The sequence below is a fragment of the Pipistrellus hanaki genome (genome assembly GCF_964339955.1).
Source record: "Pipistrellus hanaki genome assembly, chromosome: 9".
NCBI classification, from domain to species: domain Eukaryota; kingdom Metazoa; phylum Chordata; class Mammalia; order Chiroptera; family Vespertilionidae; genus Pipistrellus; species Pipistrellus hanaki.
The window spans coordinates 18338317-18359564 of NC_140511.1; the positions used below are offsets into that span (position 1 = coordinate 18338317).

General features: G+C 43.9%; 1 protein-coding gene across 6 annotated transcripts in view; it reads right to left on the reverse strand.

The window, feature by feature from the left end:
* The window catches only part of EXPH5 (exophilin 5), a 73242-nt gene that overhangs the window by 11856 nt on the left and 40138 nt on the right, over positions 1 to 21248 (reverse strand). For 2 of the 6 annotated variants that reach the window (XM_084895131.1, XM_084895133.1), the window contains exons 3-5: positions 19879 to 20041; positions 11359 to 11407; positions 1828 to 1963 (exon numbers count right to left, since the gene is read on the reverse strand). In XM_084895131.1, coding sequence (XP_084751257.1) covers positions 1828 to 1963; positions 11359 to 11407; positions 19879 to 20041 — 348 coding nt within the window. Of the gene's footprint in view, positions 1 to 1827; positions 1964 to 11358; positions 11408 to 18838; positions 19102 to 19878; positions 20064 to 21248 lie in introns of those variants that run through there. The other 4 variants (XM_084895132.1, XM_084895134.1, XM_084895136.1 and 1 more) reach the window with 4 other exon arrangements.

The window sequence follows — 21248 nt, forward strand, 5'->3', positions numbered from 1 at the left end:
CAACTAAGTAATTGCGGGTTTCACACATATATGGCTTCAGTTGAATTTTTAGGTTTGCAGACGTAGTACAAATGTAAAACACATTTTGTATTTGATAGTTGGCTATTCAGCTTTTAATCAGTAAAAAAAGTTTTTTGATCTGTTTTGTAGTTTTTGTTTGGCGTTCGTTGAAAAATGGAAAATCAAAAGGAACATTTTCGTCATATTTTGCTTTTTTATTTCCGCAAAGGGAAAACGCATCGCAAGCTCATAAAAAGTTATGTGCTGTTTATGGTGACGAAGCCTTAAAAGAACGGCAGTGTCAAAATTGGTTTGCCAAATTTCGTTCTGGTGATTTTTCACTCAAAGATGAAAGACGCTCTGGTCGTCCAGTTGAAGTTGATGACGCCCTAATCAAAGCAATAATCAATTCGGACTGTCACAGTACAACACGTGAGATTGCAGAGAAGCTTCATGTATCACATACATGCATTGAAAATCACTTAAAACAACTTGGCTATGTTCAAAAACTCGATACATGGGTTCCTCACGAACTGAAAGAATCACAGTTAACGCAACGCATTAGCAGCTGCGATTTGCTAAAGAAACGTAATGAAAATGATCCATTTTTAAAACGACTGATAACTGGCAATGAAAAATGGGTTGTTTACAACAATATCAAGCGGAAAAGATCGTGGAGCAGGCCAGGTGAACCAACTCAAACAACATCAAAAGCTGATATTCATCAAAAGAAGGTTTTGTTATCAGTTTGGTGGGATTACAAAGGAATTGTCTACTTTGAACTCTTACCACCCAACCGAACGATCAATTCTGATGTCTACATTGAACAACTAACAAAATTAAACAATGCAGTTGAAGAAAAGCGGCCCGAATTGACAAATCGAAAAGGTGTTGTATTCCATCATGACAATGCAAGGCCATACACATCTTTGGTCACTCGGCAAAAATTAATGGAGCTTGGTTGGGATGTTTTGCCACATCCACCATATAGTCCTGACCTTGCACCATCTGATTACTTTTTGTTTCAATCTTTACAAAACTCCTTGAATGGTAAAAATTTCAATGATGATGATGATGTCAAATCGTACCTGATTCAGTTTTTTGCTAATAAAAACCAGAAGTTTTTTGAACGTGGGATTATGATGCTGCCTGAAAGATGGCAAAAGGTCATTGATCAAAATGGGCAATACATTACAGAATAAAGTTATTTAGTTCCATGAAAAAATTGTCTTTGATTTTCTTTAAAAAATCCGCAATTACTTAGCTGCCGACCCAATAGTTCTGCAAGGGGAAGCTGGGGGATGACTTCAGAGTTACTTTTCTAATGGCTTCTTTTGATACAGAATAATCTATGTAAAGGGGAGCTATATTTATATAATAATAACATCCATGCGTGTGTTGTACTTTTGGAATCTGTTTCTCTATTGCTATCTATCATACAAGGTTATCTGTTAACCACAATTAGATTTCATCACAGTGCACTTAAGGTAGGTCCTAATCAGTGACAATAAAAGTTTACTAAGAACAGTAAACTTCATAGATACATTTCCTAGAGGTGTATTTCCTTTTCAACTGAGGTTAAATATTAAACATTATTACCATTCCATAGGTTTATCAGCCTTGGTCTGAGAATATTTGCTTACGTTCTATATAAGCTTAAGAGTCTTCGATATTTGTGTTCATAACATATAACAGCATCCTCTTTAAGTAACGTATGCAAGAGGATTTCAAAAATAGAGTTTGACATGTTTTGAGGACGTTCATACACACTGTAATTATTTGCTCTAGGACTGTGAGTTGCAAAGATGACTAAATGCATAGACTTACCTCGGAAGTACTCATTGTCCAGCGCGGAAGTATCCCACGGAGGCACACTGCTGCCCTCCCTCATGCCTGCTGGCCTGGGGGCAAACGCACTGCCCACTGGTCGGTTTTCCAGAGGTGAATTATATCGTTTTGCCTGCTAATTTCAAAACAGAAAATGCAATATTATTTCTGGGACTTCTGTAGACAGAACAGCCACATATTCCCACAAACATTTTCATTGCTTAGAAGTACTGCTTTAAAGGACTGCCATCAGTTTTTCCAATGTTTGTTCCTCAACTTAATAGTGTTTAGTGTTTCTGTTATTTTCAAGTGATCACAAACTTCTCCTTACCTATGTCAATTCTTTTTACTATGAGTCTTCAGGCAAGATATTGAGTCTTTCTTTGCCAAAGACTCCTACAAACTTAAACCGCACTACACAAATCTTAGGGAAGTTCTTCAAAAACAGGAAAGAAATTGAACTCTCTTAAGTTGGGAGTATTTTTTTGTTTGTTTGTTTGTTTGTTTGTTTAAAGTATTACAAATAGTAGTACATATGTCTCCTTTTCCCCCCATTGATCCTCCCCTGGCCTCCCACCACACACACACACACATGCCCTCACACACACACCCCCTCCCAGTGTCTTGCGTCCATTGGTTAGGCTTATATGCATGTATACAAGTCCTACGGTTGATCTCTTACCTCCCTTCCCCCTCCAATCCTCCCAGCCTTCCTGATGTAATTTGACAGTCTGTTCGCTGCTGCTCTGCCTCTGTCTCCATGGCCCCAATGGCTAGAATTTTAGATTTCTTAACACTGCCTATTTTTTCAAGAGGTGGTTAGCTGAAGCTTGAAGTGGACCTTAAGATTTGTGAACTTCCCTTTTCTCCACATCCTGTGCACTGTTGGTGGGAATGTGGATTGGTGCAGCCAATGTGGAAAAGAGTATGGAGTTAAAAATTAAAAAAAAAAAAAAGGAGCCCTGACCAGTGTTGCTCAGTGGTTAAAGTGTTGGTCCTTGCACCGAAGGGTCACAAGTTTAATTCCAGGTCAAGGGCATGTACCTGGGTTTAAGGTCTGATCCCCAGCCCAGGTTGGGGCATGTGTGGTAGGCAACCAATCGATGTGTCTCTCTCACATTGTCGTCTCTCTCTCACATTGTCGTTTCTCTCTCTCTCTCTCTCTCTCTCTCTCTCTCTCTCTCTCTCTCTCTCTCTCTCCCTCTCCTCCCCGCCTCTCCCTTCCACACTCTCTCAAACCCAATGGGAAAATACTTCATGTGAGGATTAACAAAAAATAATAAAAATAAAATAAAAACAGTAATTACATTTCTGGGAATTTATCCAAAAGAACCAAAAACACTAATTTGAAAGGATATATGTCCCCTATGTCCTTTTCAGTGTTATTTACAAAAGCCAAGCTTTGTAGATGAGTGGATAAAACAGCTGTGATACATTTACACAATGGAATATTACTCTGCTACAAAAAGGAAGAAAATGTTACTCTTTGTGACAGCACAGATGGACCTGGAGAGCATTACGCTAAGCAAAATAAGCCAGTCAGAGAAAGACAAGTACCATATATATGATTTCACCCATATGTGGAATCTAATGAACAAACTGACCTACCAAGCAAAATAGAGACAGACCAGAGTGGTGGATCAGATAGGGGGAGGGAAGAAGGATTGAGCAAAAAAGAAAAAAGAAAACTCACAGACATGGACAACAGTGTGGTGATTTCTGGAGTGGGAGGTGGGGCAGGAAAGTGGGGGGAGGTGGCAGAGGGCACAGAGGGGACAAATGGTGACGGGAAAAATAAAATTAAAAGATTTGTGAACTTGCCCAGCTCACTAGTTCTCACGTCAATGTAGGGATATCTCTTTTTCTTATCCCTTCCTCTTTCTAAAAATCAATAAACTATTCTTCTTTTTTAAAGAACTGGATGGATGTGGGAGGAAAAGTGCTTTTATCCAAAGAGTTCACATAGAATGGTAGACCCTACCAGAAAGACACAAGATGCTGATTGGTAGTTTGGAAACACAGGTGCTGAAGAGTTTGACCTTTAAATTTTTCAAAGTTATCGCTAGCTTTATGGGATTTAGGAGAATGATGCAGAGCTAAAGTTGTTTTCTTTACTAGCAAATGTTTATTTTGATTTCATTAAACCCATCACTGCCCTACTTTCAAGCTTAATTTGTCCTCATAACCTCGGGGGAATTACACACTCCCACGCCTTCACTTTCTTGTGCCAAAACTCCATTTGCATTTCCTCTGTCAAACTGGCTCTGTCACTCCTGACTCCACCTTAGCTAATCCTGCCCCCATCCCTGAACCATTCCAGTGTCTTTGTTTTCAGTCCCCTCTGCTACCCAGTCCTTGCCTCTTGAATCCCTTTCTTTCCCAAGTTTTTCCTTTCCATTTGATTGTTCACTATTACATTTCACCTCACTCCGAATGCCTACGCACAAATCTCGAACCTTCCCCAAACTCCAGCTTCTCTCCTTCTCCAGCACAGGTCTGTCCAGTTCTAAAGCTCAGGCTCCCTTAATCCCCACATTCCCCACAGTCTAGTATTTTCACTCCCGCCTGTTTTCTTTCTCAATATCTAGGTCAGTTATGATAGAAGCCCTGCCCACATTTCATTGACTTGTGGCATTCAGTTCTATGGGAAAGCCATAACTGAATGCATACAAGGAAGATTTATTAATAAGAAACAATCCACTCATAACACATTGGTCACTGCATATAATTTAACACACTAGTATAAAATTCAGTAGACAAATGTTAGAAGCAAAACATAACTAGTGAGATAGATCAGTTGCAGCTAAATTCTTTCTCTGTAAAATGCATCAAGGCATTGTTCTCTTTTGTGCCCCTCCTACTGTCTCTCAAGTCTTCATGTCTTTGTGCTAATAACAATTAGCCATGCTTCGTCTAAGTCCATTCTTCCCAAATCTGCAGACTGGGAATTGGTAGAGACTAGGAACATCCGATTAAGAGAATAGTAAGCATCATTGTCTCTCATACATTTTGAAAAAATATATTTTTATTGATTTCAGGGAGGAAGGGAGAGGGAGAGATAGAAACTTCAGTGATGTGAGAGAATCATTGATCAGTTGCCTCCTGCACCCCCCACACTGGAGATCAAGCCTGTAACCCGGGCATGTGCCCTGACAAGGAATTGAACCATGACCTCCTGGTTCATATTCATAGGTTGATGCTTAACCTCTGAGCCATGCCGCTGGGCATCTCAGTCATTTTAACACCCACACAAATTTCACATTTCCTCTACGTAGACCAGAGTACACTCTTGTGTCCTCCTGGATCACAACCCTTTATAATGAAAATACATATTAAAATGAAAATGTAGGAACTGAGGCTCAGGTAAAAAGATGACCCCCTTCAAGCTGGGAAGGATTATTAGCACCTAGAAAACTTGCATATGTCTGCCAGATCCTCTACTTCAAGACCAACTCTGCTCACCCCATGTGTTAAGAGTGCTTCTAACACAGAGAGATCTAAACTATATGAATAAGATAAAATATGGAGAATTTATGTACACTTAACTTTAATTCTGCAATAATTTTTTTTCCAGTGATGAAACTTAAAAAAGTAACTGCTGGTCAGTGGTAGGTATCAGGTATAGAGAAGACTGAACTCTACCAGTGCCCTAGGGACCCCTTTTGCTTAAGCTGTACGTGAGATATTATTATTAGCCGCAACAGCAACTATACACTAATTATTCTAGGCCAGTGGTCAGCAAACTCATTAGTCAACAGAGTCAAATATCAATAGTACGATGATTGAAATTTCTTTTGAGAGCCAAATTTTTTAAACTTCTTCTACACCACTTCTTCAAAATAGACTTGCCCAGGCCGTGGTATTTTGTGGAAGAGCCACACTAAAGGGGCCAAGGAGCTGCACGTGGCTTTCAAGCCGCAGTTTGCCGACCATGGTTCTAGGCACTGTGCTTAAGGCTTCCTATGGATTACTTTATTTCATTATTTTAACAACTCTACGCAGTTGGTACTATTAATTTTCCCACTTTGAGAAAAGTGAGTTTGCAAGAAGTCAGTTATTTGCTTCAGGCCACAGGGGTAGCAGGTAGGACTCATTTCCAGGCTGCCAGAATATGGAGCCCAGGCTGAATCGCCTCTCACTGCTTTTTTATTAGTTTATCAGTGTACTGTACCCTAGCTTAGGCATCTTCTGAGGCCATGCACAGGTCTCAGAGCTGCTGGACAGCACCTGGAATTTTTCAATACCCAGAGCAGAGGTAAGGACCTCCAGGCCCAAAGCACACGGATCCTGTCAGGGCTCAATTTTGGCTTCAGAAGCCACCCCCGGAATAATGTTCCATGCCATGCGGCTGCCATAAAAAAGAAAGTATGTGTTCCATTCCTGGCCTAGAAGATGAGGTTAAAACACCTCTATGCAGCAAAATTGTGCCCAAATCATTTTCCAGCTTTTGATTTAAGCCTTTCCCTCCCTCCACTCTCTTCAAGGAGCCTGTGCTCTGAGCACACCACACAGTTCTCTAAAATGCTGCACACTTCTTCCTCCGCCTCCACGTCTCTGCTCCTGGCCTCGCTCTTTCTCTTCTTCTCCTGAAAAATATCAGCTCAACCTTCAGAGTCTAGTTCTTGATCTTTGTAAGCCCTTCTCCCATTGTCCCAGGAAGAATGAATGACCACAGTATATTGGTATGCGCCTCTGGTATGATAGCTATTATGTCATAGCAAGGTCGTTTACATTCTCAGCAACTCTGATATTTGATAACATTACTCCTAAATTAATTTTTCAATACACTTTCAAAATAACCTATCTCATCTGATCCTTACATCAAATTTGTGAATGAGGTAAGGATTATCATTCCCATTTTGCAGATGAACAAACTGAGTCTTGGGTAAGTGATACGAATCATAAATGGTAGCACTGGCTACCCACACTCACTGTTCTTCCCACTCTGTTGTTTTTACTAGTGTACATATCTTCAATTAGATTACAAACTCTCTGAAGACAGAAACTCTGCTTTAAACATTCCATACCCTCCATGCACACCATTATGGGCTGATTTACAATATAACAAGGTAGAAAATTACATTTATAAAATTTCCAGTACACATTATTACAGAAATTGAGCTGCTGAATATTTATAACATTAGGATTCAGAAAATCATGCCTGAGGTGAGAAAGTGTAATGGTTAAACACATGATCTCCATAGAGATCCAAATCCTTATTCTGCCCCTTAATAGCTGTATAACTTTGGGCAAGTTACCACATCTTTCTGTACCTTAGTTTCTTTTTTTTTTTGGTAAAATGGGAAAAAATTATAACAACAGCAGCAGCAAAACCCTACCTCACAAGATGAAATGAATTAATACACCGAGTGGCCAGATTATTTTGATCTCTGAACGCATAATAATCCTACATCCTCCTATCCTATATAATAAAAGACAAATATGCAAATTGTCCCCTGGACCAGGAGTTCGACCAGCAGGCATACCGGCCTACTGCCCATGTCCCTTTCCCCTGACCAGGCTGGTTGGATCCCACCCATGTACGAATTCATTCACTGGGCCTCTAGTATACACACACACACACACACACACACACACACACACTGAGTGGCCAGATTATTATGTGTTCAGAGATCAAATAACTTGGTCACTCAGTGTAGTTGTAGAACAGCTTGGAATGGTGTCCCGGTCTTGTAAGTCCGTATTGTTAGTCATTACTACTCTCCTGTGGTTTCAGAAGATTTCCCGGAGCACTAACAATAAGCTAGAAAAATGTCCCACAAGGTAGAGGCCAGAGTCTCAAAATGCCAGCTTTTAGGATCTCAGTAACATTCTCAAACACGGTGAATCACATGTGAGCAACATGAGGCCTTCTAAGCAACCCCAATGCACTCTACTGATATTGTTTGCCATTCTGACATGACGAGACAAACAAACCTGTCACAGAGTAACCTTAAACTATTTGAGAACTTCCTGGAGCAGACAAACCTGCAGAACAGCTGTTGGAGCAGAAGTCTAAGCGCACTGATGTTATCAAATGCCTTGGTAAAGTCAACAAAGTCATTTTTCAAGATGTCCCTGAATTTGTTCTGTGTCTGCTTTCCGGCAAAGGTCAAATTTACCAACGCACTCTGTGGCTTAAAACCACCACTCATTCATTTATTCTTTCAGTTTCTGAGAGCTCAGGTTGTGCCAGGCTGTGGGCATACACAGATGGGCAGACAGTCCTGGCTTCAAGGAGCCCACACTGGCCCAAAGGGTAAGTCCATTGGAGCTGTGTTTCTAGGATCCCAGAGCTGGCATATTACCTGACAGCAGGCCCCGCCAAAATTCGTTCAGATTTGAGGAGTGATCAAGTGGCTAAGGCCTTATGCTTTGTTTCTATTCTCATTGATGGTGACTACTTTGACCGTGGATTTTCACCTGTAAGGAGATGGAGCTCAACTGACAGCAATTGCTCTTTAAGGAACATTTGGTGATTCTGGAGACATTAAAAAAAAAAAATAGTTTTGTTGATGATTTAGAAAGAGAGGAAGGGAGAGGGAGAGAGAGAGAAACATTGATGTGAGAGAGAAACATCCATCGGTTATCTCCTGCATGAGGGAATTGAGCCCAAAACCCGAGTGTGTGCCCTGACTGGGAATTGGGACTGGCAATATTTTGGTGTACAGGACGATGCCCAATCAACTGAGCCACACTAGCCAGGGCTGGAGACATTTTTGATTATCACAATTGAGTGGAGAACCATGGACATCTAGTAGGTAGAAGCCAGGGATACTACTAAACATCCTACAATACACAGGACAGTCCCCAACAGAGAATTACCCAGCCCCAAATGGCAATAGTGCTGAGGTTGAGGGAAACTCTGAGCTGCATGTCTCTAAATTTCTCTCTGTTTTCTCAAATCCTTTGTTTCTTTTAATCTGAAGCAAAATGTTAAATAGAAGCTTTCTTCTCTTTTGAGTGGAAATCTAATAATGTAGTACAATCCTATATAATAAAAGCCTAATATGCTAAGTATAGAGTCGACCCGTTGGCTGTTCAACCAATTGAAGTGTAATATGCTAATGATATGCTAAGACTGCTCAACCACTCACTATGACGTGCATTGACCATCAGGGGGCAGATGCTCCAACCTATAGGTTAGCTTGCTGCTGGGGTCCGGCCAATGAGATCTGAGCGAGATGGGCCAGACACACCTTGGAGCCCACCTGTGGTGCCTCCAAGACTGGCCAACCTCCCGTGTCCCTCCCTGGCCCCAATCGTGCACTGGTGGGGTCCCTTGGCCTGGCCTGTGCCCTCTAGCAATCCAGGGGATGTCAGAGAGCTGGTTTCGGCCCAATCCTGCAGGCCAGGCCTCTAGTCTCCTATAAAATACCAGAATCCTCTCTGCACCATTCCTGCCAGGTTGCCAACCAAGTGATGGAAAGTTCATTACCCTAAATCTTGGCAAGAATCCCTCTAGCATTAACAGCCAACTTCCAGCTTCCTGGAGCCTTAAGGGGATAGGGCTTCCATGAATAAATAATGGAAACCTACATATTCTACAAAACCTTTGTTTTAGACCAGGGGTGAGGAACCTTTTTTCTGCTAAGGGTCATTTGGATATTTATAACATGATTCTGGGGCCATACAAAATGATCAACTTAAAAATTAGCCTGCTAATATTTGGTCAAACATTTAATTAACTCACTCCTAATGGCTTGGCAGAGCCAGGCGAAGTGTTTTTGTGGGCCTTATACGCCTCCCCAGCTGGATGGTCCCCACCCAGTTTTAGACAGTAGTTTTATTATTGTCTCCCTCCTACTTCTTATAAAAGTTATTAACTGGGTGGGATCAATAGTCAGTGGTGAGAGTTGCTGTATTTTCCCAGTTCTTACCTTTTATAGCGACACAATATGAGCAGGGAAAGGGTTCAATGCAAGCAGCAATTGAGAATGCCAAAGGAAAAAAATCTATTAATCCTCAGATTTGGGTTTTCAAATCCTGAGCATTCCAAATTGCTCTACAGTTTTCTAACTTCTAGGCAGTTGCATTTCTTTTTACAGTCCTCATCTGCTTCCGAGGCCATGGCTCTCAGGCCGGAGAGGCCAGTGAGCTTGAGCACTTCTCTCCAAGGAAGAGCGTGAGCACAGAAGCGTCCTGGAGCAGGCTCTGCCTCTTAGAGTAAGGTGAACAAATGTCCCGCTTTTGGCAGGACAGTCCGATTTTTAACAAATTGTCCCGCGTTCCGCAGCGTTTTAAAAAAGTCCCCAAAAATGCCGCAGGATGTGGGACAAATTGTTAAAAATCGGGACTGTCCCGCCAAAAGCGGACGTCTGGTCACCTTATCTTAGGGAGCAAAGCTCTGTGCATGCCCCCTCCGTCCGCTGCACCTTCATTAAAGGCGGGTCTGCAGGGAGTGAGCACCGGGGCTCACATGCAAACAGAGCTTGGGGGCGGACTCAGCTGTTGGCATTATTAACTTCCACCTGGGAGTTCCAAAGACCCAGCATTTCTGATCCTGGCTCTACCGTTGACCAGTGGCCTTGAGCATCTTTACATTCTCTAAACCTCACTTTTTTCATCTTTAAAATGGGGACTTGACACAGTTCCTCTGGGGATTAACTGAAATGATCTTTGAGTATGGCAGCTGGTGCTGGTGTCTTGTTTGGGGCTCAAGCATATAAAGGAGAGGGACAGGGTTCAGTGTCATCCAGAACGAAGGAACAAAGCAGCATTACTCTGAAAGAAAAGGGGGTGCTCACTTTGTTTTTAAAGGGCCTCTGTTTATATGCATTCCTCACCAGAATTCTACCTCATGCTTTTTGCAAAAACAAAAACAAGAGAGAGGGGCATGAATACTAAGACCACAACGAATTGAAGAATACCTCCACCTCTGCCTACACTCTTGGGTCTCTTCCAAAATACTCATTCTTTCACCTCCAAACCACACGAGTTACACAGAAAGTCACAGGCAAGTGTAGAACCAAAGTTCCGACCATGAACAAACAAGAAGGAGAAGACAGCTTTTCAATCTTGTAGGCATAGGAGCACACAGATAGATTTCCATCTAAGCCCTTGGTGGAGTCATGTTGGGACAGGGCCCTCCTCTGAGCTTGTTCGGGCCAAATGCATCCCTCCATTCAGTGGCTTCCTCTTGGAATACCAATGATGATCTCACCCAAAAATGGTCCAGCTCAGACACACATAGGTTTGCAAAGGTGGCGGTGATGCCTCTTGCCTCTTCCTCCGCCCACCGCTTTAGCCCCATACGGGAGGACAAGGGGTAAAATATTGGAGATGCCACTGGTGGTGCAAGTGGACACCCGGTGGCTTGTTTACTTCTTGGCAGAGCCTGCTGGTGGGCATGTCAGAGCCAGAGTCAACGGGGAAACCAACCATGCACGGAAAACTCTGAGCTCTCTAGGAGAAATCTAAGTTTCCTAAGTAATGTTAAAACTGAGCCGAAGAGAATCCTATTTAAATAGGTAGCCAACCAGGGATTACATTAATTCCGAATTCCTTTCGTTTCCAGCTACTTGTACTTACCGCAGCAGCTCCCCTCACAGACACAGGCGGTCCCGCATGGCCGTCACACCTGTGGAAAGAATTGGAAATAATTTCTTTGAAGAAGTGCCTAACTTTTTTAAAAAAAAATTCTTTATTGAGTTTTGGTATCACATAGTTGTCCTCTTCCCCCATTCCCATCCCAAACCCCTCCCCATGTATGCCCCACCCCCCTGTTGTCCATGACCACTGGTTAGGCTTATATGCATGCGCACAAGTCCTTTGGTTGATCTCTCCCCTTTGCCCCTCCCCTCCCCTACCTTCCCTCTGAGGTTTGACAGTCTGATCACTGCATCTCTGTCTCCAGGTCTGTTTCTGTTCATCAGTTTATATTGTTCATTATTTCCCCTAGATGTGTTAGATCATGTGATACAAGGAATTCCCTTATAAGAACTGAAACTAAGACAAGACATAATAGTTATGCTGAGACGCAAATGAATCAGTCTGTAGTGAGTTCCTTTCTGGGCCAACAGTTCTTTTGAGTCCCAATTTCAATGTCAAACAGTTCCTTATGTGTACATGTCAGCCATGGTATTTCAGATCTGGTTGGTGGACAAATGATGTCTCTGGTTTGGTCCTGGGCATCCTTCAGTGACACACAGCTGCTATCTGCTAGTATGGCAAGGCATTTTTAGCGTCTTCTTTCTCTGGACTGTTTCTCAAGAAGTGCCTAACTTTTTACCAGGAGGAAAATCAACAGCCATCCGCCATTATACTTTGCTATCTGGAGAAGATATATTTCTACTGCTCTGTAGATTTCTTAGTGCATTGTTGAAAACGAGTTTCAGAAATCTTTTCCTATGATTGCTTAGGATGGATGTTTTTATATCTTTGTCACTCAGGGAGTCAAGAAGAAATTATGTAATAGTGGGTTTGTGTTTGAGCACAGCATGAACATAAGAGCAACATGGTTACATTTGTTGAGTGGTTAGCATATGGGCAGGCAGTGCTCTTGCAGATGCTCATATTAACTCACTTACATACATCATTCCATAAAGTGGGTACTGTGTCTATTACCCTTTCACAGGCCAGGAGATGGAGGTCCGGAGAAGTTAGGAGACACTGTCCCAGCCCTATATCAGTGATTTTCAACCTTTTCCATCTCATAGCACACGTAAACTACTAGCATTCTGTGGTACACCAAAAGTATATTTTGTTCAATCTGACAGTAAATAGGTATAATTTTGATTCATTCACATAGGACAGCTATTGTGTTGGCTGTTGTGATTAAAAAACTTTTTTAAAATTGATTTCAAAGAGGAAGGGAGAGGGAGAGATAGAAACATCAATTATGAGAGTGAATCATTTTAACAGGCTGCCCCCTGCATTTCCCCTACTGGGGAATCGAACGGTGACCTCTTGGTTCATAGGCTGACACTCAACCACTGAGCCACACCAGCCAGGCCATTATCATTTTTTACTTGACAATCTAAGAGAAAAGAGGTCCAGAGCCCCTGACTACATAGTCAGGTATTGTATGTTATAAAAATTCTTGGGGCACAGAGAGAGAGAGAGAGAGAGAGAGAAACATCGATGTAAGAAAGACACATAGATCGAGTGCCTTCTCCATGTGTACAGATCAGGGCATCAAGCCTGAAACCAAGATATGTGCCCTTGACCGGAATCAACCCAGGACCTTCAATCCATGGGCTCACGCTCTATCTACCAAGCCAAACCAGCTAGGGCTCAAGAATATTCTTTCCTAACTAAAGCCCTGGGTCATTTCCCCCATGTATTGGTGGGCACGCTCCATTACCCCCCACGGGAGACCTCCACTGGGTGAACACAGGCAGTTCAGACCCTGCATGTCTCTTTCCACACCCACTCCATCCTGCCTCATGGGCAGGTAGATCCTGTTGATTCAAACTCAGAAATCCCTCTCAAAACTATCCCTATCTCCCTGCCTTTTCCCTCATTAAGACAGTTATCATCTTTTGCCTTTACTATTGCAATAATCCAATCCATTCTTTACATCAGTGATTTTCAACCTTTTCATCTCATGGCACACATAGACTAAAATTCTGCTGCACACCCCAAAAATATTATATTTTTTCCTGATGTGACAAAAATAGGTATAATTTTAATTCAGGTGGCTATGGTTATATTGACTGCTGTCATTTTTTAAATGAATTTGACAACCTAAGGGAAAAGAGGTCAGTACTCCTCGCCAAATAGTCAGGTATTGCATGTTTTAAAAATTCTTATGGCACACCAGCTGAAACTTTCTTCAGAGTGATCAGTATAAACTGACACATGCCACTTCCTGCTTAACATTTTAATGATTCCCATTTACACTCGGGTGAAAGTTAACATTCTTCTCTGTATTCAGAAGACCCTACGCCACCTTGTTCCTGATACTTTCCAGCCTCGGATCTCACCTTCCTCTATCCCTTCTGCCACAGGAAGTTAGCCACACTCCTGAACCTATGCACTCATTGTTCCTTTGCTGGGAACAGTTTTCTACCTTTGTTTGCCTAAATAACTATCTCATTCTTGAAGAATCATTATAAACTTTATTCTCCCTGGCAGACCTGCCCAGACTTCGATTCTTAGTCTAAGACAGTAGTCAGCAAACTCATTAGTCAACAGAGCCAAATACCAACAGTACAACTATTGAAATTTCTTTTGAGAGCCAATTTTTTTTTTTAACTTAAACTTCTAATGCAATTTCTTCAAAATAGACTCACCCAGGCCAAAGAGTATTTTGTGGAAGAGCCACACTCAACGGGCCAAAGAGCCAAATGTGGCTCGAGAGCCGGTTTGCAGATCACGGGTCTAAGATACCCCCTAACCCTCTCCCAACGTGCTCCCGGAGCATGCAGACCTTCCCCTTCTTAGCACCCGTCTATGTTTCTGTTTCCTTTTTGTTGTCATGGTGAAGGCCTGGGAAGCCCAGGACCGTTGCTTTGCTCCACCATGCTGCGAATTGAATTCCTCCAACAGCGTTCCTTGAATGAAGGAGCCAGTGTGTTCATTTTGCTCCCATCTCCTCTGCTCCTCCTCCTGTATTCTTCGCCGTCATCCACCTAGTTCCCTGAGTCAGAGGGCAGTGTTAATCTCCACTCTCCTTTCTTCCTCAGCCACCACATCCAGCTGCCAGGTTCTCATGATTCCATGTTCTAAACTGTGCACAGATCTGCCTACCTTTGCCTTCCGCATTGCCACGACCTTCGATTAAGCCGCTGCCATGTTGGCGGTCTCTTCCCTGGGCTCCCTACTCAAATTTTCCCCCTCGAATCTGTTCTTTGAGTCACAGCTGGAGGAGTTCTCGGCCCGGGCACTCCTGGCCTGTCTGTGGTGTGGCGGTCTGTCGCATGCATTGAAGAGTGTTTAGCAACATCTCTTACCCCTGCACACCAGATGCCAACAGCACCGGCCTGCAGGTGTGCAGAACAGTAACGTCTTCGGACATTGCCAATTGCCTTTTGGGGCCAAATTGCCCCTGATGGAGAACCACTGAGCTAAGGTGATCTTTCTAAAGTGAAGATCTGATTATGTTACTTCTCTGTATAAAATTACATACATATGTACACACACACACATGCACAAGATACACCAAAATACTAGTGTTTGTCCAGTGAGTCATGGGTGATTTATATCTGCTATATATGCATATATACATAAAATAAAGAAACACATATAACATATCTATTAAGGAAAAGAATGGTATTATTTTAAAACGTGACTTACGGCTCCCCGCTGTCTACAGCATTAATCAAGTCCAAACTCCTTAGCACTGCACATGTGAGTGCCTGTGTTCTGGACTCTGCCATCCTCTCCCTCCCCATCTCCTATCAGTCTCACTTTACACGGGGTCACTGAACCTCAGTTGACCCAGATATTGCCTTTTCCGGTCTCCGGATCTTTGCTGTGTCATTCTTTCTGCCTGGTGCAACATCCCAACTCTTCATTGCTTAGCTCCGTCCTCCACGTCCTTCAAAAACTGGCTCTCTTCTTCCAGGAAGCCCTCCGGACCCTCCAGTCTGAGCAAAGTGCTTCTCCTATATGTGCTCATGGCAGGAATGCCATGCATCCACCAGAGCACTCGCCCTATGCTACCACAGTCGTCAGTACACCGGGCTGCCACCCAGGTTGCAGGGAGGACAGAAGGTATCCCTGTGTGAATCCTAAAGGGCATCCTTTCCTCCAGATCCTTACTGTCCTTTGCCAGAAAGCTGCCATAATAAACCCACGGATCCGCCATGATCCTGCTGCGATTGGCACTTCCTGGAGAACACGATGTGGTGCACCTCCAGCCTAGATGTTCCCGACTAGATGACAAAGTCCCCCAGGCAGAGACTGGCTTTATTTTCACGATTCTATCTCTAACACTAAATGTAGTATCTGATCCAGAGTAGGGCTTTGGTAAAAGCTTGATAAATGAGAGAGACACTATCGCCTTGGCTGCTGGGCCCCACACCGAGAACTCTGACAGCCCTTAGCACAGAGGGAGGAGGAAGCTGTGCTGCTGTGGTTCCCAACGCTGAATGAACATCCAGACGTCCTGCAGAGTTAAAAACAAGCTATAACTGAAAATAAACATCCCTGCGCCCTACTTCAGACCTTCTTAATCAGAATGATTATCTGTCATTCTTTCTTCTTTTATTTCTTTTTTATTTTTGTTAATTATCACCTGAGGATTTTTTTTTTTTTCACTGCTTTTTCAGAGAGAGTGGAAGGGAGGGAAGGAGGGGGAGAGAGAGAGCAACATCAATGTGAGAGAGACACATGGACTGGTTGCCTCCGGCATGCACCCAACGGGGTGGGGTGGAGTAGGGAGTGAACCTGCAACCCAGGTCCATGCCCTTGACCAGGCGGACACTCTAACCAGCCAGGGTGGCCTTTAATTTTAAATTGCTGATGAGATCATGATACTGATCCATCAGATCAACTGGGAACCGCTGGCCACCCAGGATGAAATTCAAGACCCCTCCGCTTGTCTTGCTTCTTCCTGCCATCTCCACACCTGCAGTTCATCTGTGGACCCCACACCTGGCGTGGAGCACTTCCAGAGAAGGAGCTCCTTCCTCCCACTTCTTCAGTCTGGGTGTCTCAGGTCTGTGCTCCCTCCAAGCACGGGCACTCCAATAGGGACGGGGAAGAGAGCACAGCAAGACATTTGTATGGCACGAAAGAGAAAATAAACATACAAACAACCAGCGTCTAGGAACATACGAATCTGCCTTTAGAATTTTCCAAAATAGGACTTGAACGTTTTGCTTATATAAACGGAGGTTGCAGCTGGACTGCCTAAGCTGTGTACACCTATGGGTCAGGCAAATTTGGGCGGGTCTGAGGAGTGGCTGGCTGGATCCACCAAATCTCTGCATCGCAAGGGGGACAAATGATCCTAAAGGAACAGGGTAGCAGGCATGCTCACACTCACTCCAGGAGAGCAGTTATCACTCGCTAAGGAGGGAGGGCTTACCGTATGCCCAGCACTGTGATGGTCCTGGGAGAAAAGAAGTGACCTTAAGCTTCACTGCACATGAACCTATGAACTAATTCTCTTGTATCTGCACTTGGCCTAGCCCTTGAGATTACAACAGAGGAAAGAGTAGGGGAGCCAAAGTCCATATCCCTAAGCGCGCCTTAATGGGCTGGTGGCACATGGCTGCACAGCGCTGAGGATGTGTGTGGAGATGAAGGCCTGGCCCTCTTCAGGGAGTGACTTTGTTTGGAGTATGTTGGAGCTTGGAACAGGGAAGCACATACACCATCTACGCATGGTGGGGAGGACCCCTCTGCAACCCCCTGGCAGCTGTGCGTTTGTAAGCTCATGATACGCACGGTGGGGGACTTGCCGAACTCCGTGGAAGGAAACTTTGTGGTGGGGGATGAGCACTGTATGTCACAGGCACTAGGTTGCCCATAGCAAGACATGAGGAAATGCTTGGGGAAAGATAGATACATGTAAAGCATGCAAACTTTTCTCAAATGTATTGGCTAGCAGTAAATAAAATGTGAATGGAAAATACTTTCCCTTTTTCCTGGGGTCGGCGGTCACAGAGGGCACTGTATGACCATTTCATATAGAATTACAATAATAATGGGATAATATGGGAAGTGCATGGATTTTGGAGGAGAAACTAGTGCTATGGGAAGCAGAAATGACAGAGCTTCTTGCCCTCTTATCAGTGTTCCCACGATTTCTCAGGCACTGACAATAGGAAATCAAAGCTTCAAAATGCCATTGCTTTTATTGCCTGGGCCTTTCTAGAATGAGCACACATATCTATCTGGTGAAATGATGAAGTCCATCCCCCCTCTCCCCCCCACTTCATGGGGAGAGTTACCCACTATCCAGTGTCACTTCTCAGTTAAGCCATACCTTGAAAGAGGAAAAGAAACTTCTCTAATATGCCACTCCTTTAGGGCTGAGCAGAAGGCTGGATTCTGTCTAGAGAGACTGGTTCCCCTGTGATTTGCAAAATCCTATAAACTGCTTCGCTGACTTTTCTCCAGAGCAATGAGTGTGACAAAGTCACACCTTGATGACTTCAGCAGGAAAAAACCGGCTGCGAAAGACTGCGCGTCCCCGGGGCCCTATGCCAGTTCCTCTGCTGCACTCAGAGGCCAGGGGCAGCTCCTGAGTCGGAGTCTGTATTTTGGAGGTCGATTTTGTATTTAGAGAGATCAGAACTGCCAAAGAGAGTTCAGTTCTACTTAAGGGTAAAGAGCCCCTGGTTACGGATATTCCCACCGTGGGTAAACACTTCCTTAGCCGTACACATTCAGGATTTATATCCAAATAGTTTTTCCAACTGATATTTAAAAATAAAAAGGACATATTTTTTACATTTTATCTCTGAAACCTCTTAGGAGCAAAAGCAGTGCTTTTCATGACCTTTGCACCAGCATAGCTAACAAATATTTATTCCCACTCACGTTTGGAAAGTAAAATATATTTAAAGACAAATTCTGAAAACTGCTACGCACACACGTACACTTAAAAACGACGAAATCTGTTTAATTTCTGCACACTGTGCTACATGTTTCCATTCATCTGGTTAAAAGAAAGCTACACGTCATTTCTGTATATGGTGGCTAAACAGAATTTTGCAGGAGTTTCAGTTTTCTTTTCAGTTTGGCGTATAACAAAGACACACGCCACCCAGAACAAAGATCATTTAGATCTTTTATCTTCTTTGATCCCTTTTCCCAGTAACTTGCAATCTGAGCTTGGAAAGGACTTGTCCATAGAGCTAACAGGTTTTTCAACTTTTCCTGGTTTGCTAATGGTAGGTTGTTCAGCAATATATATCTCTGCCTTAAAAGAAAATCACTTAAAAACACAGGTCCCAGCTACAATACACAGTAGGATGATTTCTTTTCTCCTTAAAAGAAATGTTAGCTACAAAAGGAATACTCCTCCATGGTAATTTCCCAAATGAGAGAATTCCTGATGTTTCCAACAGTTCTTTACAAAACGAAACAAAACAACAACAACAAATCAACTCACCTCTTTGGAAAGTATTTGCTTGTAAGTGGCTCTGGTGGAGGCAGTCCCGTCAATCTACATCCTGTTCAGCTCTTTATTATTTCATCAAAGACCAGAGCGCCTCTGGCGAAAGCTAGGAGCCAGAGCCTTCCGTCCACCCCGGAGGAGAGGACAGAACTGTCCCCCCGAAGTCCAGGAGCCTCATCCCCCGCCACCAGCTGCCGGCTGCCTACCGTCTCTCTGCAGGAGTGACCTCTCACACCTTTCCCCGAAGCCCGGCAATGCACGCCTAGTGGTTGGACGCACACACGGAACACACACCACGTGCCAAGCCAACACCTCAGGAGGGTGGGAAGCCTTTCAACCAGGAAGGCTTGCTGGAAATATTCAGCAGTCAGCTCAATCGCACCGAGGCAAGAAGCCTTGCTTGTTGTTCGCAAAACAATCCAGCCATGTGAGTCAGGCAGATCTGATTTATTACGGATCTAAACCAGAAACCATCTGAGGATCTAAACCAGAAACCATCTGAGGATCTAAACCAGGAACCCTCTGAGGATCTAAACCAGGAACCCTCTGGGGCGGTGCCTCCACTGCTCCCACAGCTTCCCCTCCTTCACCTGAAGTTTACACTCTGGGCAACGGCTTCCCAGCGGTTCTGATTGGCCCGGGTAGCTCTGTGGCCATCTCATTCATTAATGCTCATTCCTGGCCCCGTCTTTCTCTGTCCCCACAGACACACCTGCTCCCCGAGGAAGAAGTCGTTTTGATTTGAATGTATCCGCCGGACTGCCGGACGGAGGCATAGACCAGGCGTGGGGAGCAGTGGGAAAATTGTCAGTAATTATTACCTGGGATGTGCGCCGCTGACTCGAAGTGGGATTTCAGGTGAGCCAGGTTTCCTAAGGACTTTGTCCCTCTGCAAGCTAAGTCCTGTTTCCTGCGTGAGTATCTAAATTTAAATTCTGGGAGCAAACGTTATCATTCTGAGCACACACAGGCTGCCTGCCAGCCTTGGGGATCAGGTAACTAATGAGCTGTCACGTGGCCTGGATTTGACTCACCCTTTCGGTCCCGGCGCCTGAAGCTTCAAAGTGTCCTTCCTGGGTTTTCTGAATGAGAACAGGGAAGCAAAGGAGGATCTGAAGCTCAGCCGGGAGGGAAGGGGTGTTGGGTCTCTCGGCGTAGGTATGCTTTTAGATCTGGATGTTTGTAATTCCAGAGGATCTGAAAGAAAAATGTAAAAATTCTGCGTCGTTAAACTATGCCCAGGTAAATGAATCCCATGGAACTAAGGCTTTATTCTCTCTTCCCTCCTCCTCCCTCTCTCTGGAGTCTGGAGGTGCAGCGGGCATCTCCACATGAAGACCTCAGGACCCGGAGGGGAGTCCTGTGCCTCTGATGGCTCTGCGGAGTGGAGAGGGTCCATGTGCACTGTGGGCCGCGGTGGATACCTCCCTGTACCAGCCCTGTGAATGTACTCAACTTTCTTCCCCCTGGCCATCTAAAACCCAATGTGCGGTGGCCTGCTGGTTTAGCTCAGTGGATAGAGCATCGGCCTGCGGACTGAAGGGTCCCAGTTCAATTCCAGTCTAGGGCACATTCCGCCCTGGTCCGGGCTTGTGCAGGAGGCAACCAATCAATGGGTTTCTCTCCCATCAATGTCTGTCTTTCCCCCTTTCTTTCCCCCTTCTCTCCAAAAATAAATGGGAAAATGTCCTCCGGTGAGGATTAAATAAATAAAGTAAGTAAATAAATAAATAAAATACGAAGGTTAGGTGTTGGGGACCTCATTCAGTTCTCATGTGGCTCTTAACCACCCTGTCCTTCAGAAATTTTTATTTTAGTACTTTAAAACATCATGATAGGTACAATGTAACTTTCATATCAAAGAGATGAAAGGGAAAGGAAATTAAGCCATTTAAAGTAAAGAATCTCTATATATATTGCTACATATATGGTTTATATGCATGCAACATAAATATGTAGAATATATATGTATAGATAACATATAGCTTTACTAAGAATTCCAAGGCAACATGAACACATACAAAGTCACTTATGCTCATTTAGTACACCATCTTTTGGGCATGCTGAGTTTATAAATATTAGAGGAATTCAAGGTAAGGAGAAAGTCACCACAGATATGAAAGGTTCAGAGTTGGGCTGGGTCGCACATCTATGACATGAAGCTATAATGTATCAAAAGAGATTTTATCCCAACACCTGGGTGCAGGTGGGCTGAGACCGATAAAGGCATCGGGGAGGAGAGCAGGGAGAGAGAGGTTTTTATTCATTTTTTGCTGGCTGTAAGCCACTCTGCTGACATAAGGGTTCAGTCTGTCCTTGGTTCCTCCTATGGCAGGTGTCTTCTGGTTATCTGAGCTATGCTGTGCTCAAGGCTGCAAGCTTTCTGCAAGACATCTGCTAAGCA